A 24,675-nucleotide genomic window follows, 5' to 3' on the forward strand; every position below is an offset into this window, starting at 1 on the left:
CAGGTTCCAGCAGTGGGCGTGGCAGGACGAATGAGCCGGTAGCTCCACCCTAGAGCAGGCAGGTTCCAAGCTGGGGGGAAGGGAGACCACAACATATGATTTATTGACTGTTCCTCTTTTGCCCCTCTGTAGACCCCAATGCTTTGAGGATACTCAGTTGCTACTCCATTACCTAATAAATAACTAGCTGCGTAAAAACATGCTTGTATACAAAACACTTTGGCACTAAGACTTATTTTCAGGCATTGTGATGGTTTAAAAGGGAGTAGTGGCTCCCATAGGCTGATATATCTGAGACATTATAGTTTTGAGACATTATAGTTTTGAGACATTAAAATAAAGAAAAACTTAAAAGCATTGGAATGAAGATATATGAAGTCTAAACAAAATGGTTGGTACTAAAATTGTTAAGTTAGTAACAATCGTATACATATTAAAGCCGTATGCAATGATAAACAATTTGGATCTTTTGAGGACCAACGGAGTACAAGCACTCTCTCAAGAAGCATGTTTTTATATGTGTGTGTTAATAAAGGGAACTGTCCAAATTTATAGATTTCCCTCTAACTTCAGATTTGGAGGTAGCAACTATAAAAAGCACATTCACGTTCTGTGATCTTTAGGTTCATAGGCCAGAGCAGGGGAAGGCCTGTAGCTGTAGGCAAGAGCAGGGATGCGGTCCGGGGGCGGGGCCTGAAGTCCGGGGCGGAGCCACGTCTCGGGGGCGGGGCCGCGTCTCAGGAGCACGCCCTGGACGTGACCACGCCGTCCTGCCCTTCCATGCCTTAGCTGGGTCAACTTGCGGAAGACACGCAACAGGCCGTACGGGTGCAGCGCGTGGGACGCGGGTCGGGCTGAGAAGTGCAGCTCTGGAGGGCTGGGGCCTAACTGGTGAGCTGGGTGGCTGAAGGCTGGGGACCTGGCCACGTGCACCGCCAGCCTGGTGGCGGGCGGCACCCGCCGGCGAGCTAGAGCCAGGCTGCGCGCGCAGACGGGGAGGGGCGGGGACCGCGGTCGGCGGACTGAGGAGGGGCGCGGGGACTGTCGCCCAGCTCGGTACTTGGAGTGTAGGTTGCCTTTTTATCTCAACGTGAGGAAGACTGCCTGCCTGCCTGCCTCCAGGATGTCCAACAAGTGACTAAACAGGTTTCAGGAAGTCTACCAGCGGTCATGATGTGAACTTCCGGCGCCGGGAGTTGGGTTTCACCAGCTCCTTTTTAATACCTGGATGCCTCTGAACTTTTGGGCTGCATCTTTCGCGACCTCATGCCCCCCCCCCCCGAATACACATAATTCGTATTCTGTTTATATAAAGCTGCAAAAACATAACTGCCATTCAGTGAGACATCTCTGAATTAATGAAAACTTTTCTGGGAGCTGAAGACAATTGCTTTCAGTTAGCCTGGTGATTTTCTTACAAGCAATATATAATTTAAAATTATTTCACCACTTTATTTATTTTATGTGTGGATGCACACAGCCTTATGATGTACCGGTGGAGGTTGGTGGACACTTTGAGGGAATCCTTTCCTTCCACTATGTGGGTCTCAGAGATTAAACTAGGTGGACAGGGTGGGCCAGCAGGTGTCTTTACCGCCTGAGTCATCTCTCAGGCCCATGGTATATAACTACTGTCAGGTGTGATTAATTGAGCTAAGTTCAATCAAGTCTTCTCTAGGTTAGTGGGCCTACAATTCGTTCATTAAGGACTTCTGTGAATGTAGATTTCTGCCTCCAGCATCAGACGTGGTACTCCACTAGGCTTGATGTGCATCTAGACATTAGCGTGTACCACGCTTTGCTGGTAAAATACTGCTACCATGGAGAGATGTCCCCGCCAGGGCTGCTAGTGAGTATTGATATCTATGGTTACTTGTACAGAATAATAGTCCTTAATTGTGCAAGCCACCTCCTCCTCCTGTCTTTCACAAGTGGTGGTGGTCATGGGTTTTTTTTTGGGGGGGGGGGTTGTTTGTTTGTTTTGGGAGCTAGTGAGTAAGGCTTTTGAGAACTTGCTAAGAAGAAAAAGTGAAGAAAAATTCTGACTTGACTGTCTTGTGCCATACTTGGCTAGGTTTGGGCAAGGTAGAGGTAGCTATCCCTTAAGACACTCTGTGGCTTCTTGTCATTAAATTTTACCATGGGAAAATTAGGTTGCCCTTAAATGTAGATTCTTAAGTTTGTCAACTATAGTAAGAGTGCCAACATTAATTTTCGGGTTGAACTTATCAGCGATACAGCAATTACCAGTGTATAAACTGAGACTCTTTTGGAATTGTTTAAGTGTTTTTAAATCAACTTACTGCAACCCCAGGTCTATAGAAAGAAATATTCTTGTTTCTATCTGGGATCTCCATGGGCCTTACAGGCAGGTGCTGCACTATTATGGATAAAGCAGTCTCTTGTTTAATTTCCTGTGTTTCTTGAAATAAAGGAATGTCTTGTGTGTCTTGTGCATGTGAAATGGTGGTACAGTTTGGGATTTTTGGAGATAGGCCTGGTTTGGTAGCTGTGTGTCTACTCTGCTCCATCCTCCAAAGGCTATAAAAAAATGAGTGGTGTAAGGAAAACAGAATGTATCTGAGTTAGTTTCCAATTAACTGAGGCTCAGATAAATTTTGTTAGCCTAGGGGAAGAATAGATGGTGTAATCGTAGGCAAGGTAAGTTCTGTAGTCTTGGGGTTGACTTGTTGGTGATTGTAGGTGGGGAAAATCCTTAAGTGGTTTTATTCTTGCTTAAGTATTTGGGGCACTTTAGCCACACCTTCTGGTGAATGTACGATTTCACTCTCAGGTTATTCTTAAGGAAACAAGCCTTTCACTTGTGTTTTCCTCTCATCAGACAGAGCAATCGTGAGGGTATGAGATGTGTACCTTAAATATAAGAGGGTAAGAGATGTGTGCCTTACTTTGGAAGGTACCTGTTCTGGCTAGCTAGTCTTATGTCAAGTTGACACAAGCTAGAGTTACCTGAGAGCAGGGAGCCTCAACTGAGAAAATGCCCCCATAAGATCCAGTTACTATAAGACATTTGCTTAGTGTTTGATGTGTGGAACCACCTCTGGGCTGGTGGACCTGATGTTCTATAAAGAAAGTAAGCTGAACAAAAGAAGTATTCTGCTCTGGGAAGTCCTAGAATGATTTACAACAACTAATGTTTAAAACAGCCTTTAAAAAGCAACTAATTATTTGTTCAGTTCCCACTTTCTAATTTGATGAGTTTGTATCTGGGTTCAGTTCACAGTGCTGCCAGAATGCTCCACATTTGATGAAAAGGAAAGACAGCTTTCTTGCAATCTTGGTAACTCAACACAGTAGAAAGTCATAGCATTTTAAGTTATTGACGTTGACAAAAATGTGATATTTTATAAGCACTGTGATTCTCAGCCTTCTTTGGCAACAGAGTGTTTGTTAGGAATCAGAAGAACAGAACCTCTTCTCAGAATAAGAAAGAAAAAAGAGAAGTTATACAGTTTGAACATCCCTAATCCAAATGTATAAAATCTGACTTCTGAGCACCAATATGCCAGAAGTTAACTCCATAGTGAATATTTGTATATTTTGAATTACAGTTCTTGAACCTACATGAGGGAAACCTATATAAGTGTCAGGGTTTATAGTTTGTGGGTGTTTGGGAATGTTGGTCCTCTTGCTACCCAGATGTGTGCCACAGACCAGCAGTGTTGTTACTATGGGTATCTGGTTCACCTGATGCCCCTGTGTCTTCTATGCATGTTAAATTGGAGAAGTGCTGTGTTAGAGGCTAATGATGTTGGTGATTGATCCCTTGTTCCAGTTAAAAAGTTAGATCTTTTTTGAAGATCTGCCATATAGCCGATTTTAACTTTCCTTTTTAAAGCCTTTAATTACTTTTTTTCAATGGGCAGAGGGGGTGTTCCCTGATAGTGACAGTTCTCAAGCTTTGTTTGTCATCTCATTCCAGCCACCAGGTGACGCCACTGGCCCAGGGCACATTGGATTCTGTGTGGGAAGGTTTTCTGTGCTGTGGTGAGCAGCACCGGGCAGCAGACAGCTGTTCCTGATTCTCTATCAGTTGGTTGTACCACAGAGAGTACATCCCTTTGGATTCAGGTACTGGTGCTGATTGCAGCCAAATTCAGGAGTTTTGCCTTTGCCATTTTCAGTAGCCATAGGCTTCCCCTTTGAATAAGAACTGCTGAGAGAAATGGTTTAATTTGGGATCATCAAGTCTCCAAATTAAGACTGATTTTCAGAACTTAGTGCTTGTAGCCATAAGATAGTTGTGTAGTCCTTTAGATGAATGTACAGACTGCACTCAGTATTTAAGGTTGAATCATCTTGGAATACATAACACTGGCTTAAGGGTGTCACATCCTGGAGGATGTAGTCCTGGCTGATGTGGAATTTTCAAAGAGGCATAATGGTCTCAGTCATGCTTGGTGTGTGTGCAATCCTGCAAACCTGACAGTGTCTTATTCTTTTCCTAGGTTTGCATTTCCTCCCTACTCGAGAACAATGCCAAAGAAAGTGCAGCCCACAGGGGATGAGAACGGAGAAGAGTCTGTTCCTTGCAAGCGGGTGAAGGAGGAGCTGCCTGATACGCTTTCTGTATTAAACTTTGACAGCCCCAGTAGTTTCTTTGAAAGTTTAATCTCACCCATCAAAGTAGAGACTTTTTTCAAGGAATTCTGGGAACAAAAGCCCCTTCTCATTCAGAGGGATGACCCTGTACTGGCCAAATATTACCAGTCTCTGTTCAGCCTCTCAGATCTGAAGAGCCTCTGCAAGAAAGGGGTGTACTATGGAAGAGATGTGAATGTCTGCCGGAGCATCAGTGGGAAGAAGAAGGTTTTAAATAAGGATGGCAGAGCACATTTTCTTCAGCTGAGAAAAGATTTTGATCAGAAGAGGGCAACAATTCAGTTTCACCAACCACAGAGATATAAGGTAATGGATTTCCCTATGGCAGAATTCTCAGACATATGAAAGCAGTGTTTGGGCACACGTCAGTTTAAGATTGAATGTCTGATTTGATGATGGAGATCATTGTGATGAGAACACATATCGTGCATTTGGTCTTTAAATACATTTGAACTTGGGAGAATCTTGTTATTTCTCCCAAGGGCGTGTGGTGTGGTGTGCTCACACATGCAGGCATGTGTGGAGGACAGAAAAAGATGTTGTCTGTCTGCCTATGTTACTTTCAGTCTTATATTTTGTAATCAGGGTCTCCCACTGAACCTGGAACTAACCATTTATTTAGCTAGGGTAGTCAGTGAGCTCTCGGGATCCAACTGTCCCACATGCCTATTTCCCAGTACTAACATTACAGACATATTTTGCCACATCAGCTTTTATGTGGGTACTAAGGACATAACCTCAGGTCCTTCTGCTTGCCCAGCAGGTATTCTTCTTACCCACTAGGCCATCTCCCCAGTACCTGTTTAGATGTTTTGAATCTGTAGCAATCATAGCCAGATTTGTAAGTATCAGAGCTATAAAAGCCAGACTCAAGTTTCTAGCCTTTGTACCTTTGGTGGGCTGACTAAGTTTTGTGTATGGTAAGGATCTCTGTGCTGTCCTGTTGCTGTGCGTTAAGGTACGTGGTAGCACCCAGGTGATACTTGAGGTTATCTTCCCTTCTTGCCTACATCTCTCCAAGTGGTAGGTAGCTTCAGGGCTGTGACTAGGTGATTCATCAGATATCCAAAAAAGACATGTTAACATATTAATAACAGAACTTGTGACATTGAGGGGGTAAGTCCTGGAATAGCTCCTGGGTGGCCATCATCCGTGAAGATAGCATGCTCTTCTCAATAAAGCAGGCACAGTCACTGAACTTGTAACTGCAATTTCATCCAACATGTTTGGACTCCATATGGTTTGTTAATAGGTCACAGTTTGAAGATGCAAAGACCAGAGAGCCAAGATAAATGAGAAAGCTACAGAACTGTAGCATTTTGGGTAATCCTTAAGAAGAAAATAGACATGTTTGTCAGTTACATGCCAGTGCCTTTTTTTTAATCCTCTTAGCAATATTGGGAGCCATAAAGTTACCTATACATTCCTAAATGATTTCTTGGGACACCAGAGAACAAGAACCAAGGCCTGGCTTCCCAGTGGTACCAGATATTAAGAATAGAGAGCCAGGCCCTGTAGCCTTTGGCTTTTTGTTTTGTTTTGTTTTTTTAAGACAGGGTTTCTCTGTGTAACCCTGGCTGTCCTGGAACTTATCTCTGTAGACCAAGCTGGACTTGAACTCAAATCCGCCTGCCTCTTCCTCCCAAGTGCTGGGATTAAAGGCGTGTGGCACCCCTGCCCGGCATCCTGTGGCCTTTCTCCAAAATAAATTAGGCTCTTGGGGAGCTCTGCTAACTCTTAGAACTACTCAGAGGCTATTAAATTATGTTTCCTGTGCTAAGAAGGACCTCAGATCTATAAATAGGGAAACCCAGTGCTCTTCATTCATAAAGATGTGTCTCAAAGCTTTTTCCGTGTTGACCCATTTTTCCCCACTTGCTATTCTCAATACTAGATTCCTTACAGTCCAGTGGTAGAACTGACTCTCAAGCCTTGTTCATCCGTGTTCTCAGCAAACCTAATGTTTGTACTATACCGCCAGTATGTCAGTCACTGTGTATTTATTTGTATTAAAGCTTTAGTCTCGTTAATCTGTTTAGAGTAGGTAGCTTCTATTGCTGTGGAGAGACACCATTACCACGGGAACTCTTATAAAGGAAGACATTTCATTGAGCCTGGCTTACAGTTTAGGGGTTTAATCAGTGTTGGTCATGGTGAGAAGCATGGCAGTGTGCAGGCAGACATGGTGCTAGAGAGGTAGTTGGAAAGTTCTATATCTAGATCCGCAGGCAGCAGAAGAGGGAGTGACACTAGGCCTGGGTTGAACATCTGAGACCTCTTAGCCCACCCGCAAGGGTGCCACTCCAGTATGAGCTTATGGAGGCCATTCCATTCATACCACCACAGTAGGTGACTTGTTTTGAGGGGATGGGTTCTGGAGCTGGACTCCCCAGATTGGAATCTTGGCTCAGTTAATGGTTGTGCCCTTTTCCTCTTCAGTTTCCACACTTATAGACTGGTGTTAATGATCTTTCCCACCCTGTGAGACAGGATTGCTAATGAGGGTATTCAGTTATCGGGGTAAGCACTAGAAGGTAGAATATGCTGTTATCTCCAAGGCCCACTTGTGACTTCCTCCTACCTGACTCTGGTAACTGATCGCTCTCAGCCTTGTAGCTGATGAGTCAGTCACTCGAGGGAGTCTCACTCAACTTGTTCTCAGACCTCTGTGCCCTTCCCAGGTTGTCATTTCTGCTCCTCTAGCTTTAAATACTTATTTGTCAGGAGATCCCAGGTGTAAATTCCTGCCCTTACTTTCTTTAGAGCCTCAAACTGACTTCAGAAAACCGCCCTAGGAAATCATAGCATCCCAAGATTAACATTTCCAGCTTGAACACTTTTTGTCCTCATGAAAAATGTGTGCGCCTGTGGATATAGGTGGAGCATGTAGGTGCATGCCGGTGTGTGTGGTGGTGGTGGTAGTGGGGGACATGTAAAGGCCAGAGACTATTTCTCTCCATCTCTTTCCATTGCTCTGTTTTTGATGGCAGGACCTGTCACTGAAGCTGGAGCTCCCTGCTTAGGCTAGACTGTCTCTGCCTCCTAGAGCTGGAGTTAGAGGCACGCAGAGTGGGTGCTGGGAATTCAAGCTCCGCTCTTTGTATCTGTGTGGCAGATACTTCACTGGCTGAGCACTGGCCAGCCCGGGAAAACTTCCTTTTCCATAGGCTTTTCCCAGCTCAGTAAATGCAAGTCGCAGATCACGGATCAAGTCAGGCAGCAGCTTGTGTCTCTTCTCCTCCTCTATTGCAGAGCCCTCTCCAATTCCACAGTGTGCCTCCACTCCACCTTTTCTCTTGTCCCTGCCACTGTGTCCATCCCTTGTTTGTGCAGCTTAATCATAGCTTCCAAATTAGTCTCTTGAATTTCTGCAGTCCGTCCTCTACCCCAAAGTGAAGGCAAACTTTAAAGGTATAAATTGCTTGTTTCTTGTAGTTTTCCATCTACCTGCTCACATCTGTTAGATTACACAGAGTGTGCACACTGCAGAGATTGCTGAGGAGACGTGTACTGTTTAGCTGCCTGCCCCATAATGATTGTACAGCAGAGACGTCCTAATTGAGTTTACTTTCTTATTTGCTATTCCCTTTTTTCTTTGTCAAAGGATGAGCTCTGGCGGATCCAGGAAAAGCTGGAATGTTACTTTGGGTCCTTAGTAGGCTCGAATGTGTACATGACTCCTGCAGGATCTCAGGGCCTCCCTCCACATTACGATGATGTTGAGGTAAGAGGAACTTCGTTGTCCAGGCTGGAAAGAACAGGCTGCTGAGGCCAGACTTGTTCAGTTATCTGGGCTGTCTTCATCACTCTCAGGCACTCTTAGACCAGGCCACCATGGCTGTTCTTCTGGTCCCTCCTGAAGATCCTGACCGAGTCTCCATGTTGCGATGCCTGCAGACTAGCTTCCTGCTCCTTCTCAAAGCATGAGTATTGCTGATGAAAGACTCACACAATCTTTAGAAATAGGGTTTTTTGTTTATTTGTTTTTGTTTTTGATTTTTTAACACTTAAAAAAGAATAATCGACTTTTTTAAAAACAATAAAGTGAGGTGAGATCACAAATCTTACATTTCTTTCACTGTCCATTTTCAGTGGCTCCCAACAATATGTATATTCTTCCCGAGTTCACAAAGTCTTGGTGTAGCTTGAATGGAGGTCCTGTTTCCACTTAATTCCTGGCACGTTTACAAGGGTTGATTTCATTCTTATGTGGCTTCCAACAAGTTAACTCATTGGCTTGAATATTTTGTAGTTTTATTTTTATACTCATACAAGGTGTGAACATAGGTATAACAGAAGTCCCTTTTCATTCCTCTGAGAACTATTTGAGATACATACATTGTCCACAAGTGTTTCTTAAATATTCTTAATAGACTATTAAGATACTTTTAGCCAAATGAAAACTTAAAATAACAAAAAAGAAAACTGTAGTGTTTATTGTAATATTTAAGCTTTGGGGCGTTTACTTGTATCAGATTTCTCTATCAGAGATTATGGCTTTCAAATGCCTAGGTGATGGAAGATGTAGGGACTAGTGGAATATAAAAGAGCCCAGCCAAGTCTGAGAAAGGGACAAGAATGAATGTCCAACACCAGGATTCCTGATTACCTGTTTCAAAAAGACTAGGAGTGGCAGCTTAGCTCTGTGAGGGGCATGCATGCATTGCTGGTGTCTGTCCTAGAAGCTCCCAGCTTGTCAGGGAACTTTCTGATGCTCTCTGGTCTTTGGCCTCCTGTAGGTTTTTATCCTGCAGCTGGAGGGAACGAAACACTGGCGCCTGTACTCCCCAACTGTGCCCCTGGCACACGAGTACAGTGTGGAATCTGAGGACCGGATCGGCACACCGACACATGACTTCCTGCTGAAGGTATGGGCAGTCTTCCACTCATTTTCTAAAAAGCACGTCTCCATGTATGACTCAGGTCAGCAGAAATAAATGTAATTCAACGAATCACCAACTTCTCTAGAATCATTGTGGATGGGTTGGCCTTGGCCTATTTCTCCATATTTAAGTCAGTAGTCAGCGCGTAAGCAGAGCACAGTGATGCCTGCCTTCTCTTGGTAGAAGTTTCAGTACCACCCGTTTTCTTCCTGATAGTGTAGTTCCTACCCTCAAGGAGCTAGCAAAGTGCTCTCGGGCTCCTCCTCAAGGCAGCCGAGTAGCTTAACCATACATTGTTTCCCCAGCATCTTGATGCAGTTACTTTGGATGGGAACATACCAGAGCCAGGCAGGAGATGCTCTTGGGAAAAGGATGTGGAGAGACAGGAAGAGCTTCATAGATAAGCTTCATGCCCTGGCTTAGAAAGCATACATTTCTTCAGTGGCAATATAAATGATCAAATTAGACCATTTTCAAAGATTCTTTTTTTTTTTTTTTTTTGTTTTTTTCGAGACAGGGTTTCTCTGTATAGCCCTGGCTGTCCTGGAACTCATTTTGTAGACCAGGCTGGCCTCGAACTCAGAAATCCGCCTGCCTCTGCCTCCCAAGTGCTGGGATTAAAGGCGTGTGCCACCACTGCCCGGCCATTTCAAAGATTCTTATGTTGGAACTATTTTGTGTGGCTATCTTCTCATATTTCTTGCATCTTGAGGGTATACCAGGCCTAATTCATATTCTCTGCCTGTATCTCCTTATTGATTTTAAGATTTGTCTGTCAATAGCCAGGAGGAAACAGCTTCACTTGCTTTGAGTGGATGCCTTTATTATAGGAAGCCTAAATAAATAATGATGGTTTTATGTTTGCTTTATAGCTCATTGCTTAACATTCTGGTTTGCTAAGTGTATGGTTAGTTTAATGTATGACAACTGTACCCATGCAAAGTGCATTGCTAATGTACTGCTCAATTCTACTCTGTTGTGGGACCTGTAAACCAAAGATTACTCGGTAGGCCCCTTCAAATGGACTTGGGATAAAATACCATAATCAAGGTAATTTATAAGAAAAAGCACTTAGTTGGGCTTGTGATTTCAGAGAATTAGAGTCCATGATGGTGGAGTGAAGGTGTGGTGGCAGCAATAGCTGAGAGTTCACACTCATCCTGCAAACAGGCAGAGTGGATTGGGGCTGGCAGAATGCTTTGAAAACCTCAAGCCTGCCTCTAGCGACATACCTCCAGCAGGAGTGCACCTTCTAATCCAAGCACAGCCACCAACTGGAAACCAATATTCAGACGTAGGAGCCTATGTGGGCCATTTTTTTTTTTTTAAAGCACCACACGCTGAGGCAGGAATAGGGGGCTTCAATGAGAATTCCAAAGCCCTTATTAACCTTCCTCCATTCTGGTGCTAGCCTATGTAGTGGGTCTAGTGTGGGTTTCAGGGTACAGAAGAGAAGCCCTTTTACTTTTCTGGGGGGTGTGACAGATTTAGGGTTCAATTAAGCTGAAGTCACTTTAACTGCAGTGCCCTTGAGCAAAAAAATTATCTAAATTGGGGGATCATGATACTTACTTTGCAGTCTGGGGATTGAAATATACCATATAATGTTATAATATAATTATATAATATAATGTTAATAGCTCCTTTACGATCAGATTCTTTGGGTGAGATGTCAGTGTTTTGTTAGCACAGTGACTGTTATAATAACACAGATTTAATTTGTAATAGTCCCAGGGATCAGAAATCTTTAGTTGGCCTCACTGTTGGGAGAACTTCATTTCTTCTGGGGAGAATCTGCCTCCTTGTCTTCCCCCTAAGGACTTGGGGGCAGTTAATCCAGATTCCTGTGGAATGAATGAAGTGTATCTGTGAAGGCCTCACTCAGGGTAGCACCAAAATGATAACCAATGGGTTTAATTGTCAAAAATGTTTATTTGCTTGAAGTCCTGCCATTTTGGGGTCATTCAGCAAATGAGAAGCCATGCAAGCCTTAAGAATACACTACGCTACACACACACACACACACACACATATATTAATCTGTGTTCTACACTGCATGCCTTGCTTAGAAAGGCTCTGAGGAGGATGGGTTAGGAGTGATATGCTAGATCCTCTCGGGGAGATGTAAAGAAAATTCTCAAGAGATGAGGACTGGCAGTGCCTGTAACAAAACCATACCCCATGCACCGACACTTGGAAACAGCATTTCCTTAGTCCTCTAAATAATGCAGTAGCCTTTGGGGCTCTTGCCCCGTTTTAGTGATGAGCATCTAAGGCTCAGGCAGCTAAGCAAGCCGCACTGGTCCTGTGACTGAAAGCCCTACCTTAACCCGAGGGAGGATCAGCCACCCCAGAAACAGGGCGTTACTGTTGCATCTCAGTCCTGTGAGGATAGTTTCAGGTACATCTGGTGTCACCCTGAAAATAAAGACACCACCTGAGTCCAGCACACAGACTGTCCCTGAGATGTGTAGTGATTTCTACAATGGTGAACTTAAACTCAAAGCATGTTTATCTTCTTAAAGACAAGAGACTGTGCTATGTACTTAACTCTTCTGTTTTTCCTTTAGCCTGGAGATTTGTTGTACTTCCCCAGAGGGACCATTCATCAGGCAGAAACTCCTTCAGGCCTGGCCTACTCTATTCACCTGACTATTAGCACCTACCAGAACAAGTAAGGCCTTTGCTTCCTAACCTAGTGTTTTAGGACAGCTCTGAGATATGGCCCCAAGCAGCCACATTCAGGATAGACCTGAGGAGCTTATCTACTACCTCTTACTCTGTGCTGACTCCCTCCATATTTCTTTGATGTGTCCCCATGTGTGATTGGCCTGTCTGGATATTCTTTAAACCTCGTAGGTATCTCCTCCTTCCTGCCGCGCCCCTTCCCCCCCCCCCACACACACACAGACACACAGACAGACAGACAGACAGACACACACACACACACACACACACACACACATGGATACTTCACAGTGCCTAAATAGAAGATAGAGGGTCCCTTGGAGAGGCTGGATATTCTTTAAACCTCGTAGGTATCTCCTCCTTCCTGCCGCGCCCCTTCCCCCCCCCCCCACACACACACACATGGATACTTCACAGTGCCTAAATAGAAGATAGAGGGTCCCTTGGAGAGGCGAGGAACAGCAAAGCAAAGAGAAAACCTGTAGCTATGGGTTTAGCACAGTAAGTTTTCAGAGACTCTTGGCGCTTAGAGCGATATGCTCAGCTCAGCTCGGCTATCAGGAATAGGCTCAGAGAAAACATGAAATACATTCAGTAAGTCTTAATGGTTGATTAAGTAGGGGTGGATCAGAAAGTCATGGTGGATAGAAGGCAGTCCAGGACTAGGGACCATCAAGTCCCTCCTGCCAAAAAGCAGGAAATGGTAAAATGAGTTAGTAAGTGCATCTCTTCTTCCTCATGCCTGCTCTGTGAAACTCACCCGTGTTCAGATTTACTGGGGATTATAGCTACATCCTGCCTGGGTTAGTACCATTTCTACACAGTGGAAGGCAGAAAGTTTTTGGTTTCCAAAGAACCTAGTCACTCTGATGAGGTAAAGAACAGAAAATCTGAGGTGTCAAGATGAGCAGGGGGCAATAGAAAGGGGGCCCACTGGTAAACGTGCTTATTGTGCATGAAGATGTGGGTTGGCATATCTGCATCCATGTAAAAGAACAGGAGTTTGGGATGCTGTGTGTGCTCCAGTGCTGTTGGACAGCAGGGATAAGAGGGTCACTGGGCCTTGGCTACCTTCAGGGACTGTCTCAAAGAAGTACGGACAGCAGAGAGTGATAGAGGACATTAAGTGTCTGGCCTCAGCATAACAGGCACACAGTCATGTGCATATCATCACACTCACTGATATTTTACACACACACACACATACTTTTTTTTTTTTCACACACATGCAGAAAGAGTAGGGACAATTGTAGGAGTGAGTCAGAGGAACTGAAAAAGTTGTAGGCCAAAGCAACTGAGTCTTAGCAACTACATAGGCTGGCCCTGCTAATGTCTGTCTGTATCTTCTGGTATCATTACTGTCCACAGTTAATTCTGCTTGGTAGTTACATTGGTGCTTCCATGGTAGAATTTTTGCCTTCTTAAATCTGTTTTTCTTTAAATTTTATATCTGTTGCCATCTTGTTTCCTTTTTTTTTTTTTCTTTTAATTTTCCTTCTTTTGTTTTCTGTGGATTGTTTGGCAGTGTGTGTACATACTGCATGTGCTTGGCTGTGTGTGTACACTGCCTGTGCTTGGCTGTGTGTGTACACTGCCTGTGCTTGGCTGTGTGTGTACACACTGCCTGTGCTCTCAGAGGCTACATGAGAGTGTTGGATTCCTTGGAACTGGAGTTACAGATAGTTGTGGACTACCGTGTGGTCGTACTGACAACCAAAACTAGGTCCTCAAGAAGTTCTTTTCACCACTCCAAACCCTTCTCCTCCCTCCTCTGCCTCTCCCTCCTTCTCTCTGTCTCTGTCTAACTGTGTGTGTGTGTGTGTGTGTGTGTGTGTGTGTTTTCTCTTACCTGTAGGTTTCAGCGGTCATAAACAGACATTCCTGGCAATTGCCATTACTCACTGATCCATCTTGTCAACCCTGGTTATTTTCACTTCCTCCTTTTCCTTTATACCTTGTAGGTGTCCTGCTATCAGCAATTCCATCCATTTCCCCTTACCTTAACCCTTATTCACTTTTGTTTCTGCTGTTAATTACCTGCCTTGGTCCGGCTCCCAACCTAAAATGAAGATCTGGTAGGCCTCTGGGTCTCATTCAATCTTTCTTCAGTCAGCTGGGGCTAGGGAAGAGTTTTCCAGGTTCTGGGTTGCTGGCCTGGGCTGTGGGTGGGTACTGTGGCTCATGTACCTAGTCTGGCCTCTGATTTGGATAGGAAATGCAGGAGCTAGAATGGAAGAATGAAATCTGAGAGCCAGACCTCTCAGAGGTCTTCCTGGGCTCTGAACCTGGGCTCCCACTGTGGTAAGGGAATGTACAGCCTCTTCTCAACACCTCTGGAAGAGCTAGGGCCTGCTAATGTCAGAGCAAATCTCCCAAAATTAATATTCTTTCCCGTGGAAGAACACTTGTTTATCTGCCATCTAATTCCTCTGTGATCTATTGCCATATGACTTTCACCTAAAACCCTGCAAAAGGCCATTTCCCTTGTCCAGAGAGCTGCTTCCATCCTCCATGATCGGCAAGAGTGAAGAAAGCTGTGGCTTTAAGTCACACATCAGTGTGACACCCAAGTAGTGGATACTCTGGGGAAAGTGTCTTAAGAGGCTCCTCCATCGTCCTTTGCCATTCTTCTAGGGTGGGAAACAAAGTGTCACACTGCCATTTCCATTATTTCCATTTTGCATGGAGCCCTCAATTTGAAATCTGCTGGTGACACGGGAGAAATTTAAACAAGTTAAGAAGTGTTTAAAGAAAGCAACCCCACAAAGTGTTTTTATTTTTCTTAACTCAAACTGGTACACGGTTGGGAAAGAGCCACTTGTAACTGCCTCAGAGGAGGGAATGAGACAGAGCTACCTCAGAAGAGGTGAAGTTAACTGAGCGCTGGTACTTTTCTTCTAGATAGTATTCTTGGACACTGGCTTGCTCTCTAAGCCAGTAAAACCATTATTAAAAATCAGTTTTGTAGCCGGGCAGTGGTGGCACACACCTTTAGTCCCAGCACTTGGGAGGCAGAGACAGGTGGATTTCTGAGTTCGAGGTCAGCCTGGTCTATAGAGTGAGTTCCAGGACAGCCAGGGCTACACAGAGAAACCCTGTCTCGAAAAAAACAAACAAACAAAATCATTTTGTTTTAAAGCAGTGACGCTAGTGTATATTTACTGAGGATCATCTTTGCCCTTACTGAGTAAAATGTGTCACATTGCTGTTCAGGTATGGATATGGTACAGGGATCTGTCTGTTATCCTACATGAATTTCTGTTGGACTTAATGTCTGTAAGATGTTTTTAGTAGGACTTATTACTGAGTGTTGAAATTTCCTATAAAGTTGCTCCTATAGAGGCCTGTGTTTAGTTTGATCTTCCAAATTCCTTCTTTATGGTAGAATCTGTTTAATTTTCTGAATTGCTCAGATATGGGAAATGTGAACCCAGTTTGCAGTTTTGGGTAGTAATTGGTATTTACGTATCTTGTTGATTCATTAACAACGTTGGTTATTTTCATTTTCTTATTTCATGTTGTAGTTCATGGGGAGACTGCCTTTTGGATTCCATTTCGGGGTTCGTATTTGACATTGCAAAGGAAGATGTGACATTAAGGAGTGGAATGCCCCGGCGGATGCTCCTGGTGAGAATAGAAGCAGGTGGCAAGCCAAGCACCAGGGAGGTGGCAAGTCACACACCAGAGAGGCAAATCTGCCCAGGACCTTCTTCCCAGATGAAGCAAGCTAGCCTGCTGTGCTGGCCTGCTGGGCAGAAGGATTTACACAGCAAATGGAGGGTGGCTTCATGTAGGGCCATTCATGTGGTCCATCTTTGACTGTTGTTCAAAAGTGTTTTGTGTATTTTCACACAGTAAGACTGGGGATATTGGCTAAATAGATAGCTGAACAAATAAACATGGCCACAAATCTCTCTTGAGCACGCCTCAGGCATCTGGTTGAAGAGGCACCTGGGGCTCGGTGTGCACACTGGATTTCCTGGTTTCTGCATTTCGAAAAGGCATACTCTTTGACTCATTTCCAGTCAGTAAGTTGACTGGGCTGAGTAGAACAAATGTTGCTTTTATTATGGAAGGCAGTCGGTCACCTTAGGAGAGTGACTGACTGACTTTGCAAAGATAGAGCCTGGATAGTACTATAATTCCAAGGATCCACTTTTCCAAGCAAAATTCTGAAAATTGTTTTAGCTACTGTTTTTATTTATATTTCTAGAAATGATAGACAATGTAAGATAAATGTTGCCTATAAGGATGTAATAGGCTTCCTTGTCTTAAGGTCCAGGTGGTCCCTCCCCACCATGGAATGGCATGGTTTATGTCAGTGGATGTCAGTATTGGGTTGAAGCTCAGGATACTACAGTGAAAACGGTGACCTGGGCAGCTGCCTCTAACAATCTGGTCAAGGTTCACTTCTTTGCTTCCAGAATGTGGAAACCCCAGCTGATGTAACAAGGAAGTTGAGTGGCTTTCTGAGGACTCTTGCAGACCAGCTCGAGGGCAGAGAAGAGCTGCTGTCATCAGATATGAAGAAGGACTTCATCAAGCACAGACTCCCTCCTTTCTTCGAGGGGAATGAAACGGAGACGACAGACCCAGGTGGAGCTTGCTCTTTACTCCGGGGCCTGGGGATTATGGAGACTCGATGCTCTACTGGCCGGTCTCTACTTGGAGCCAGTGGAGCACATGAAACATTTCAGGTTTCAGGTGGACAGCATCTCTCCTTAGTGTGTGTTGTCTCGCAGACATGCTGTCCTCAGAAACCTCCCAAGTGATTTGTGAGAGCTTGCCCTGCAGCTGACAGGAAGTAAGAACTCATTTTAGCTGAAGAATGTAGCTATGAGTCACCTTTTATTCATCATGTCCAGAAATGCTGAAGAACTTGACTATGACATAATCTTGTTAGAACTAAGGCAAGCATGTTAAAGTGTGTTACCACTAGGGAAAATAAGAGAATGATTAAAGATAGCACGAGGCTCCCAAATCGTAGTGAGTAACGAGTGATAGGTTGTCTTCGACTGATGGAATTCAGGTGATAGGTACTGTCAGCGTCCAGCACAAGCCACCAAGGACACACTCACACTCAGAGTTGGATATTTTGACTTGTTGCAGTGGGAAAGCTGCACACTGTAAAGTATCTCCATAAAAGGGCATTACAGAAAGAATTTACAGGGTGTGGGCTTAAGCTCAACAGTTCAGTTTCCAGAGGGCTCGTGGAAGCAAAGCTTTGGTCTGGAATGGTGCTGTCTGGAAGTAGGTGGGTCTCTTGTAGATACTACACGACGAGCGGGAAGGATGTATGAGGCTGAAGTTAACCTCTGATAAATGGCACCTTCACTCAGGGACCAGGGGAGAAGTGTGTTGGGGCGCTGATGATAGGAACACTGTTTTTGATTTTGCCTGAGTTCAGACCCCAAGTATGTTTGGTGGTCTTGACTGATAGTAATATTGTTACACAGTGTTCAAAAGAGCCCTTAGACTTAATGCTAACAGAGCCAGCCCTTTGTCTCACCAAGAATCTTTTCCCCATGATAAGTCTCACCTCTCACCAGGTGAGACCCACTAAAATATAGAAAGTCCCTACTTATGGTAATATCATATACATTTTTATTATAGAGTCTTTGAAGGAAGTTGAGAGTCTAATTTTGATTACATCTGTTCAGAGTACTGTATTGTACCAGTAACATATTAATCTTTAGGAGGATAGAATTTGCTAAGTAAATCCCGGCTTAGTTCCAGGATGTTTATCTACTGGTTTCCCTAGTTTAGCTACTATCGTTAATAAGGTTATGATTCCTTAATCCTTTCCCACCCAGATGGCCTTATAAGGGCAGCTTGTTTCTCCTAAGTCCGCTTTAGAAAGAGTAGACTGTTTAGTTCTGTGGTGGGTCTTAAAGGACATGGTGTTTGACTTACAGGGACTATGTGCCATGGTCACACAGCTCATTCCTTCCAGAGCCCAGATGTAGTCGAGGCCCTGCTTTCCTCCAGAAGCAGCACAGTTCTTTCCGTCCACAGATGGGATTACTGACACCTGTTTCATGTGGTCTCTGTGTGTGGTGTTGGCGTCCGAGTGCAGGCCTTGGGAGTGCTAGTTAAGTTCTCCACTGAGCCCCACACTTAGCCCTCTAAGATACTATTATCTTGCATTATTATTTACCTAATGATATGCCTGCATCACTATAAGAATGAGGCTCATGGAGGTGCAAGCTGCACTTTTAATCATCATGATAGATGTGGGAGAGTGTGAGCTAAAAGATGGGTCACAAGCAAGTTTGAACATGTTGGCTTCCTTTTTAATGGCTGGCTTTCTGTTCTAGGTAAAGAGTTGCCAAGGTTGGACAACATAATAAGACTGCAGTTCAAAGATCACACTGTCCTCACAGTAGGGCCAGATAAGAATCCATTTGTGAGTATCCAGGGGGAAGAGATTTCCTCTAGTCACACTATTTCCATGAACCTCAGGTTACTCCAGTGAGGTCAAGCCTGGCTGACAGTTCCTGATGCAATGCCTGCCTTTATCCTCAGAATCCTCTTCTTGTGTATGCATCTGATCTTTGCTTCCTATCTACTGCAGGCTATATTGCTCTTCATGAACTGAAGACCCTGTTTGAGTTTCCCTGTCCCAGTCCCTGTCATTGTCTATACTGCAAAGATCTAGCTTACATTCTATAGTAGAAATCATAGAGAACAGAAAATAATCTATGCCCTGTAATTTGCCCTTCTTATGCATTGATTCTCCAAACTGGCTGGTAGGAAAGCCTTGTAAAATTGTAAATTTCTGTGACTAGAGAGATGAATCAGTAGTTAAGAGCACTTGCTTCTCTCCAGAGGACCCAGGTTCGATTCTCAGCACTCACGTGGCAGCTCACAACTGTCCGTAACTCCAGTTCCAGGGCATTTGATGTCCTCTTCTGGCCTCTAAATTCCAAGATATCTGATGTCCTCTCCTGTCGTCTGGGTTCCAGATGTGTAGGTGACGTGCAGACATACATGCAGGGAAACACCCATATACATTAAAAAGGATTTGGGGCTTTATGTTTAAGAAAATAAAATTCAGGCTGGAGAGATGGCTCAATGGTTAAGAGCACTGATTGCTCTTCAGGAGGTCCTGAGTTCAATTCCCAGCAACCACATGGTGGCTCACACCATCTATAATGGAATCACATGCCCTCCTCTAGTGTGTCTGAAGACAGTGACAGTGTACTCATACATAAAAAAGTTGGTTTTGTTTTGTTTTTTATTTAAAAAGAAAATTAAATTATGAATTGTATCTGGTTTGAAATGGATCCGCTCCTTTTTTTTTTAAAGCCCTAAACACGGTCTGTGAGAACTATTCTGTGCCTTATGGACTTATGTAGTAATTCCTAAGCATTGAGGGGCTGCAAAAGGCCAGGCTGTAGCAGTCAGGGTGAAGCCTAGAGAAGGATGATGGAAATAAAATCACTAAAGTCTGAGACATCATATGTTGGCTCAGGCATTTAGCTAGTTGGTGACAAGGAATAATGTTTTGGAAGACCACAGGGAGTAGTGATCTACTACTGAAACTTAAATGGAATTTTTCGTAAATAACACATCTTTTTCTCAACGGTTTCACTTTATAACTTTTTAGTTTGTTCTAGGAATGTCAAACTTTGATAGAACAAAGTGCAGATGATTCAAGCAAAAAGACTGTTACAGATAAGCTGACATATCAGAATCTTGAACATGCTAGCTTGTCTCTATTACAACAGTTGTATTGTAACTTTGGACCCAGAGTATTTTGTACATAATTGCATTTCATTTGATGACCAAGGCTTTAAAGATTTTCATTGGCACCAGGTATGATGCTGTGTGCCTTCATCCCAGACAGGTTTCTATGAATTCAAGGCCAGCCTGCTCTACATAGACAGTTCGGAGCCAACCAGAGCCTGCTTTCTCCCTCACACTCCCCCACAAGATTTTCCTTGGCGTTATAGTTTTTAACCCTCCTAGTACTGAAGCCCGCAGTATTTTTGTTGATAATTTAATATTTTCTTTAAAGGATGAAGCTCAACAAAAGATGGTTTACATCTATCATTCTCTGAAGAATGTGAGACAGACGCACATGATAGGAGAAGAGGAGGAATCCGAGGTATGTTCCAACTGAAAAATGTCTTTCCTGTAGTTTGGGTTGTGGCTGGGACATTTACTTTTGACTGAAAGGTCATGTGTCTTTACAGAAGCATTGTGGACCTGCCATTTTACTTGATTGATAGGACAATTACATCAGTCAATACTGTGAAGGATGTATTGATAGCAGCTTTAAGACACAATAGCTGTGACCTTATAGAAAAGTGTGATAAATGCCAAGCATTCTGCAACAACTTTACTCAAAGAAGGTTGTGGGAGTCTAAGCTTTTATGTGGGAATTGATAACTTTTGTGAATCATCTAGTTACAGCTGAAGTAGTTTCTCTGAAACAAGTTTCCTACTTCTGAAGGATATTAAAAATACATACATTGAGAATTGTGTAAGCTTGTGCAAAATCCACGAAGTGACTTTATTTTTGTACTAAACAATGTCTCCTCCTTCAGATTTTCGGTCTTCGCTTTCCTTTATCACATGTGGATGCTCTGAAGCAAATCTGGTGCGGGTTACCAATTCGTGTTAAGGACCTGAAACTTGACACAGATGAAGAAAAGGAGAACCTGGCACTGTCTCTCTGGTCGGAGTCTTTAATCCAAGTACTCTAGAGCCTTTATGCAGAGAATTGTTTATTTTCTCTATACATACTTTCAGTGAGCGAGGAGGGGGCTTGTGCTCTGGTTAGTACACTGGGTGGAGGCGTGGTTACCTAGAGCAGCAGGGAGAAGAAGCTGGTTCATGTCCTGTGGACAGGAGAGCGAAACCAGGAAATTATTAGGCATCCCAGACTCTGATAAAACGATACTTCGGACAAGTTTATTTAATCCAGTGTTGTAGAAAAGGCACAACTCCAGTACATATGTCATAAAGAATTATGTCATTAACCTGGCTTGTCTTGGTTCTTTGGAAGAAATAACTCCTTTAAAGAGCATCCTTGGCTCCAAAAATACTTTCTAACAATTAAAACTTAGGAATAAAGTTGGATTTTTTTTCTTTACAATGAAAATATACATATCTTTGAGCATACATGACCCCTTTCCCCATTAAAATAAACATGTTTCATGTAATACTGCCATACCCATAAGAGGTACCCAGCATCTGTGGCCGTGCAGAGCTCTCAGATGCTGCTTGGAAGATGACAGAAGAGCCAGAGATTGGAAAAAAACAGAGGCCGGTATATACATGGAAAGACCAATATAAAAAATAATCAAAGTAGTGGTGGCTCTTTGAGTCTTAAGTATCCACTGTTATTTTACATTCTAAAGTGCATACAAGTTGGTATTTTTAAAAATATTGCTGGAGAATTTCTGTAAAAATAAGTATTTTTTCTTTCTGGCCAAAATTGGGGCTGAAAGCAGTGGCCATCTGAATTAAGTCCATCTTAGGAGGGAGAAGGCTGTTGACCTGTACCTGTGCAGGTCATGGTAGTGCCTCTAAACTTGGTTTTGCTTAGCTGTAATTGTTTAAAATGGGAGGAAAACTTGGTTGTAGGTCACTGAGCAGACAAAGTAGAAGCCCTGTTTGCTTGATGTGAACTTGCGTGGAGTGCTTTACTCCAGGGAGCCGGTCAGCGCTTACACGTAAGTCACTCAGTCCTATACTACTTTTCCTCCTTAAGTCGGGTAAAATGTAAGGTTAGCACTGAGTATTGTCACCACCGCAGGACATGTTGATGGACACTCCAAGGATGTTCATACATGTGTAGTTAGAAAAACAGTAAAGGTTGGTCACGCCACAGAAAGTACTTTAAGTACTACTAGTGCCTTTTGCCTCAAGAAGCCGAGGTCCCTCCTTGTGGGTCAGATAATTAAAGAATATAAATACTTACGGGTGTTTCAGTTACAACGTTTCTATATAGAAACTAAGGTCTGTTTAATACAGCAGCAGTTTAATATGAAAGCTTTTTAAAATAAGTCTTCAGGTGGTGCTGAAAATGACTCATCTTCCTGCAGGAGCATGACAGCCTGTAGAAGTTTGTTTTCCTGTGCCTCGTTCACACAAGCATGGAGCAGGACACTAGGACACTAACTAATGCTTGTAACTGCACTTTCCAGATAGCTTAGCGCCATCAAGGACAGAATTCATGGTTAGTGCTTAGGAGAGAAAAGACAGGTTTCAGGAAATTGGTCACTACAACTGGATCCATCAGAAGAAGGAATACATTTTCTTCACAAGGATACTCCCGAACTGGCGAGAATATTTTAGCTCTCCCATGGAGCCGTCACCGCTGGGGAGAAAGTTCTTTCTGTGTGCGGTGCAGTGCGGTGCAGTAGTGTGAACACAGCGGCCTCCTTCCCATGCACACAGGACGGCGTGAGTGGGTGGAGGTGCCTTTGTGATTCTCTCACAGGATTTCAATGTCCCACTTCTGGGTCTCTTCCCCCTCCAGGGGCTGATTCACAATGACATGAGTCTTGTCATAATAGTTTCCTCCTAAGATAGAAATTTCAGAAGAAATGATTTGTTCAACACACTGTTTAAGTAGACTAATATATTATTTGAAAGCAGTTGGAAAATGGGTTTGAACCACAAAGCCAGTATTCACCTCAAATTGGACCCTCTTGTCAAACTGAAAAACTAAAACTAAATGCATAATGCCCAAAGAAATATGCCATACAAAAACAGTCTCCCAAATAAACTCTAGGTGACTGCCAGGTACTGTTTTTGTTTCTTACAGCAACAGTTGGGTTGTGCTTAACCCAACTAAAGCCACAGCCATACTAGCTCTGACCTTGTAATATTAAAACACAAGGTTAATTGCTCCTGCCGTCAATTTTAACTGAGGGCTTTTTAAGGATCACAGCAATTTGGAAAAGAAACAGATGACATCTTTATTTTGTAGATTTTGGTACTTCAAATTTAGAATCCCAACGGTTCATGAAAATTAAGGTTGCAAGTGAAATTTTTACTATTGCTTTTTTTGTTTTTGTTTTTGTTTTCCGAGACAGGGTTTCTCTGTATAGCCCTGGCTGTCCTGGAACTCACTCTGTAGACCAGGCTGGCCTCGAACTCAGAAATTCGCTTGCCTCTGCCTCCTGAGTGGTAGGATTAAAGGTATGCACCACCACGCCTGGCAAATTTTTACTATTCTAACGAAGGAAAAGCTATTTAGATTTTATTGTTGGGTTTTTTGTTGGTTGCTGGCTATATGACTCTTAGAGTTCATTATTTTCTTTTTAGAACTTTTCCCCCGCCAAGTGAACATTTTTCAGTGTGCATTGATGTGAGGGTAACCAATCCCCTGGCCTTGGAGTTGCAAATAGTTGTGAGCTACCATGTGAGTAGTGGGAATTGAACTCTCTTCCTCTGGAAGAGCAGCCAGTGCTCTTAACCACTGAGCTATCTCCACAGACTAAAAGAATGTTCTTTACTTGGGAGGAGGGGGCTTGGAACTTACACTCGGAGGCATATAATATTGGTTATTATCAAAGGCCCACCTTTAACATCCAGGACAAGTTCATCACTGAGATAAGAGCTGATGGTTCCGTTTCTGTTCATTCTCCACTTCTGCCTGAACTGCCCATGTTCAGTCCACAAGGCTACCTTGGCTCCAGGAGTGTCCCGGCCTCCAATCACATCAAGACATGTATCACTGGCCTATGCAAGAGTCAAGGAATAAAATGAATCCATTGCCAATATAAATGCAGTAGCTATGTCTTAACTGAAAAACATAATTTCCATTTATCTTAAAAAGCTGTAGTTCCAGGACAGCCAGGGCTATACAGAAAAACCCTGTCTTGAAAAACCAAAAAAAAAAAAAAAAAAAAAAAAAAAGCCTTTATAGCTGATGAGGAAGAGTAGATACCAAAAGTGAAATACGACAAACACTTGTTTTGAAAAGGCTCTGCCTCTGACACCAGGTCTTCAGTAAAGGTATGCTGAACTCTGGAACGTTAAGTCCCTGTTAGCTTAAATATATGATGTTTGGTTTTCTATTTTAAATGACAAAACACTGTACCAAAGATAACCAGATAAAGTAGGCAGGTACTAATTAGGTCATTGATGATAAAATCAAAACATAGTAGTGTTTTTCTGAGTTAGTGCTCTGTTCCCCCATAACATCAAGCATGATGAGGGGGAAATCTTATATTTCATTTTTTTTAAGCATCGTTCATGACAGTTTCTTCTACAATGGCTCCACTCTATATCCTAAAAGTTTTCTTTTAGATTTTAACATGTTTGGAATCACAAGAGAGAGAACTGATCTTATCTGGATGTCAAATAAGGAACCCTTCTCCCACAAACATATTACCTGATTTGGCCCCAGTGAGAGGATCATTTAGGTTATCTTCTTAAAAAACGGAATCTCTGTTTTTATGATTATGCAGTGAACTGTTTCTAGGAAGCCAACATTGTTTTCAGCATGCCAGCTGATCTG

The 24,675-nt window shown here is 43.2% G+C and overlaps 2 protein-coding genes across 4 annotated transcripts in view; one reads left to right on the forward strand and one right to left on the reverse strand.

The window, feature by feature from the left end:
• The first annotated feature begins 722 nt into the window (after positions 1–722).
• On the forward strand, positions 723–21,462 carry Riox2 (ribosomal oxygenase 2). 3 transcript variants are annotated; one of them, XM_021184561.1, is made up of 11 exons: positions 762–891; positions 3,944–4,092; positions 4,470–4,929; positions 8,228–8,347; positions 9,363–9,491; positions 12,077–12,180; positions 15,719–15,821; positions 16,619–16,790; positions 18,512–18,600; positions 20,215–20,304; positions 20,747–21,294. In XM_021184561.1, exons 3-11 carry the CDS (start codon positions 4,498–4,500, stop codon positions 20,903–20,905), a joined length of 1,398 nt encoding a protein of 465 aa, XP_021040220.1. In that variant the 5' UTR covers positions 762–891; positions 3,944–4,092; positions 4,470–4,497; the 3' UTR covers positions 20,906–21,294. The 3 variants fall into 3 exon arrangements, with proteins under 3 accessions (XP_021040219.1, XP_021040220.1, XP_021040221.1); XM_021184562.2 differs by lacking the exon at positions 762–891 and adding an exon at positions 1,553–1,849; XM_021184560.1 differs by lacking the exon at positions 3,944–4,092 and having other exon boundaries at positions 723–891; positions 20,747–21,462.
• Crybg3 (crystallin beta-gamma domain containing 3) overlaps positions 21,100–24,675 on the reverse strand; it is a 105,701-nt gene continuing 102,125 nt past the window's right edge. Inside the window, exons 21-22 of the mRNA XM_021184559.2 lie at positions 23,735–23,894; positions 21,100–22,730 (exon numbers count right to left, since the gene is read on the reverse strand). Coding sequence (XP_021040218.1) covers positions 22,642–22,730; positions 23,735–23,894 — 249 coding nt within the window. The 3' untranslated portion in view covers positions 21,100–22,641. The remainder of the gene's footprint in view (positions 22,731–23,734; positions 23,895–24,675) is intronic.

The sequence above is a fragment of the Mus caroli genome, chromosome 16 (genome assembly GCF_900094665.2).
Source record: "Mus caroli chromosome 16, CAROLI_EIJ_v1.1, whole genome shotgun sequence".
Classification (NCBI taxonomy): Eukaryota; Metazoa; Chordata; class Mammalia; order Rodentia; family Muridae; genus Mus; species Mus caroli.